This window comes from Vombatus ursinus, unplaced genomic scaffold (genome assembly GCF_900497805.2).
Source record: "Vombatus ursinus unplaced genomic scaffold, bare-nosed wombat genome assembly UNPS02015030.1, whole genome shotgun sequence".
NCBI lineage: Eukaryota > Metazoa > Chordata > Mammalia > Diprotodontia > Vombatidae > Vombatus > Vombatus ursinus.
This window is the reverse complement of record NW_020954808.1, coordinates 2,804,976-2,808,558: the sequence shown is the minus strand read 5'-3', so window position 1 is coordinate 2,808,558 and position 3,583 is coordinate 2,804,976. Positions and strand designations below refer to the sequence as shown.

At 51.7% G+C, this 3,583-nt stretch overlaps 1 protein-coding gene across 1 annotated transcript in view; it reads right to left on the bottom strand.

Moving 5' to 3' along the window:
* LOC114030911 (coiled-coil domain-containing protein 61-like) overlaps positions 1 to 364 on the bottom strand; it is a 7,507-nt gene extending 7,143 nt beyond the window's left edge. The window contains exon 1 of the mRNA XM_027845836.1: positions 244 to 364. Within this exon, the coding sequence (XP_027701637.1) occupies positions 244 to 311 (68 nt within the window). The 5' untranslated portion in view covers positions 312 to 364. The remainder of the gene's footprint in view (positions 1 to 243) is intronic.
* Positions 365 to 3,583: the final 3,219 nt, after the last annotated feature.

The following is a 3,583-nucleotide window of genomic DNA, read 5'->3' as shown; positions in this document are numbered from 1 at the left end:
TGCTATAGAGGAGCGGGGTCCTGCTGGAGAGGAGCGGGGACCTGCTGTATTGACGACTACCCCATCAAGCCCTGCCCTTGGGTCGCCCGCCCTGCCGAGCCCCAGATTAACTATCCCAAGCTGCCCCGCCTCAGCCCCGTCGTCGGCCTCCGCCGACCAGCATCCCGAGCCTCGGGAACCCCGATGTCCCCTCCCGACCCTGCGCCCCTCACCCCCAACACTCCAACCCCCAGCGTCACCCGCCTCCAGGTCCGCCGTTCAACTGCCGCTTGCTGAGCCCCGCCCTTCGGCGACGTCTTCCCACTGCTCATTGGCCGAAGGGAGTGAGCTTCCAGAGTCTCATTGGTCGCTGCGGGCGCCCAAGCGAAGGAACTCTGCCCCCAAGCAGGAAAAACCCTGCTTATTTTTCATTGGCGAAGGAGTGCGTCATACCAGATTTCTATTGGATAAATTAACAACCCGTCTAGCTAAGTTCGGCCTCCTAGGCCGGCCTCTTGGGTGACCCTAGAGAAAGGGAGGAGTTCCGGTAGGCTTTTCCGTCTGCGTCACTTTCTCCTTCGGCCCCTTCCCCTACTGCTCTCTTTCCATTGGTCCCCGTGCGTTGCATTACCGGGCTTCTATTGGTGATCTCCTCCGCCCATCCCAAGAAATCCCCACCCTCCGGGTTTAGTAACCAGATTCTCTCACTGCGCAGGCGCTGCTTGATCCTGCTTTCCCCCCACCCCCTTGCCCCAACTCTCCCTGAGCCCCACCCTGCGGCCTGCCGTGCTTTCTTCTAATTGGTGAAAAGGACTGCCAGTCTGGAGAACCACTGGTACCCGAAGGTTCTTCAACTGTGCAGACTTCAGGACCGCCTCCCCTCCTTTCTCTCTCGTTTATTGGTCGCTTCTGGTGCCAGTCAGGACAGGAGTAGGGCGGGCTAGGGAAGGGATTCCGGCGGTACCCAGAATTGGTACCCGGAATGCTGAGATGCAGTGCCTGGGGGATGAGAGCATTGAGTCCCGCCTTCCAGCCATTGTTTCAGATGGGGAGACTGAGGCCCAAGGAAGCGACTTGCCCAGGGTCCCACAGAGACTGCCAGAAGGGATCCTGGGGTCATCTTACCCTGGGGTCATCTTACCCGTCAAGCACAGTTCTGCCCCTCGGCACTCCCCAGCTCAAGAAGTCCCAGTAGCTACCTATCACCTCCAGGATCAACTAAAAATCCTGCCCTTCACTATCTGGCCCCCATCCTACCTTTCCAGCCTTCTTCTACCCTAACCACTCCCCAAGGACTCTGAGATCCCGTAACATTGTTCCTAAGTTCCTCACACACGGCACTCCTCCCTCCCACCTCTGGGCATTTTCACTGGTTGTCCCTTATGCCTAGAATAGAGCTGAGTTCAAATCCAGCCTCAGATACTCACTAGCTGTGTAACCCTGGGCAAGTCACTTAAACTGTTTGCCTCAGTTCCCTCATCTGTGAAATGGAGATAATAATTATAGCACCTATGTCTCCCAGAGTTGTGAGGATCAAAAGGGAAAATCATTGTAAAGGGCTTAGCAAAGTTCCTGACGCATAGTAAGTGTTGTATAAATATGTTGGCTAAAAAATGAAACAACATAAAACCCCACCTGCTGACTTCCTTGGCTTCCTTCAGGTCCCAAGTAAAATCCCACCTTCAACAGGAAGCCTTTCCCAATCCTTCTTAATTCTAGTGTCATCCACAGAGGGATTATTTCCAATTTATCCTGTATGTAGCTTTTTTTTTTGTCCACTTTGTTTCAGTCATTTCAGACCCTTGGTGACCCCATTTGGGATTTTCTTGGCAAAGAAAGACACTGGAGTGGTTTGCCATTTCCTTCTCCAGCTCATTTTACAGATGAGAAAATTGAGGCAGACAGGGGAAAGTGACTTGCCCAGGGTCACACAGCTAGTAAATGTCAGGCTGGATTTGAACTTGGGAAGATGAGGCTTCTGACTCCAGGTCCCTCTATCCACGCACCACCTTCCACCTCTGGATTTTTTTTTTTTTGCACAGATTTTTTTCTGCCCAGTAGAATGTAAATACTTTGAGGGCAGAGACTGTTCATATATATTGTATTCCCAGTACCTTCCATGGTGCCTGGTACCACAGTAGGCACTTTATAAATGGTTCTTGATTGATTTGTTGTTTGATTCATTGGTCCAGCATAGCCTTTCCCATTTTACAGAGGAGGAGACTGAAGGGATTTGCATGAGGTCACCCACGGTCTCCATGTCAATGACTCCCAGTTCTATGCATCAGTCCTAATCACTGCCTCTGAGCTAGAACACCTTGGCATATCCACATTGCATTGTGGACACCTCGAGCTGGCTAACCTGAACAAGTTCTCCCACTCACCAAGTCCAAAACCAGGACTCTTATCTTTCCCCCCAAAACCTTCTCTCTTCTCGACCATCCTTCCCAGTCAGTAGGCTCCCCTCGGTGTGGTGACCTCTGCTCCTTGCTCATACCCTCCCCTCCTCATCACCCATCTGTCACCTTTGCACACCTGCCTTCATCCATCTCTCGTCTATGTCTCCTTCTCTGGTCTAACGCTGCCATCACCCTGGTAGCCCTCCATCACTCCTCTCTGAACTATTACTATAGCCTGAGGTCATCTCTCTGCCCCAAGCCACTCTTCTCTCCGAGATAAAAGATGATGAAAGAAAATCTTCCTCCGCTCCAATCTATCCCCGTGACACAGAAAAGATCTATCCCCCAGACTGCAAAGATCTGTATTTTAAAAAACACAGGTCTGTCCCCCTCACCATCGTCCTACTCAATAAACTTCAGGACTCCTGGTCACCTGCAGGATCAAATCCCAAATCTTTTGGAGTTAAAAGCCCTACTCATCCAACCTGGCCCCTCCTTCCCCTTCTGGTCATCTTATTCTTCACTCCCTTCCGTGTGCTCCAAGAGCCAGTGGCATTGACCTTCCGTGCTGTTTCTCGAAGACAGACACACCATCCCCCAAATTCCATGTCTATTCACTGTCTGTCCCCTTGACCCGGAATGCTCTGGCCCTTCCCCTTAACTCTGAGATCCCTCAGCTTCCTTCACATCAGCTTAAATCCCATTGTCTTCAGGAAGCTTTTCTCACCTCTACTTCCCACCCAGTGCCTTTCCTGTGCATCTCCTTTCATTCACACCTGTATGTACAAGTTACTTTGTATCTCGGCTTCTCTATTAGAATGTGAGCTGCCTGATCGCAGTGGCCGCCTTTTCTTGTAGCCTAGGCACCCAACAATCCATCAATGCTTTTTGACGGCCAGACCAAGCCCAGTGCAGCTGGCCCTGGCTTTTCTTGACTCTAAGGCCGGGAGGGTATTTTCCACTCCAGTTCAAGGCTCTTTCTATCCCAAATCCAAAGAGAAGTTCCCTGTGCCCCCAGAACACAGAGATGACCAGTCTCCCTAGCTTGGATAGAGAGGTCCCCTTCCTGAAGGGGATCAAAAGCTAGACTAGGGAAAGATATAGTCAAAGAATCCTAGAGCCGAAATCCACCTGGGAATCTGGTTCCAATTCGACCCCTGACTTGCTGGGTGACCAGGCGGCCCCTTCCTCTCTCTCTCTCTCTC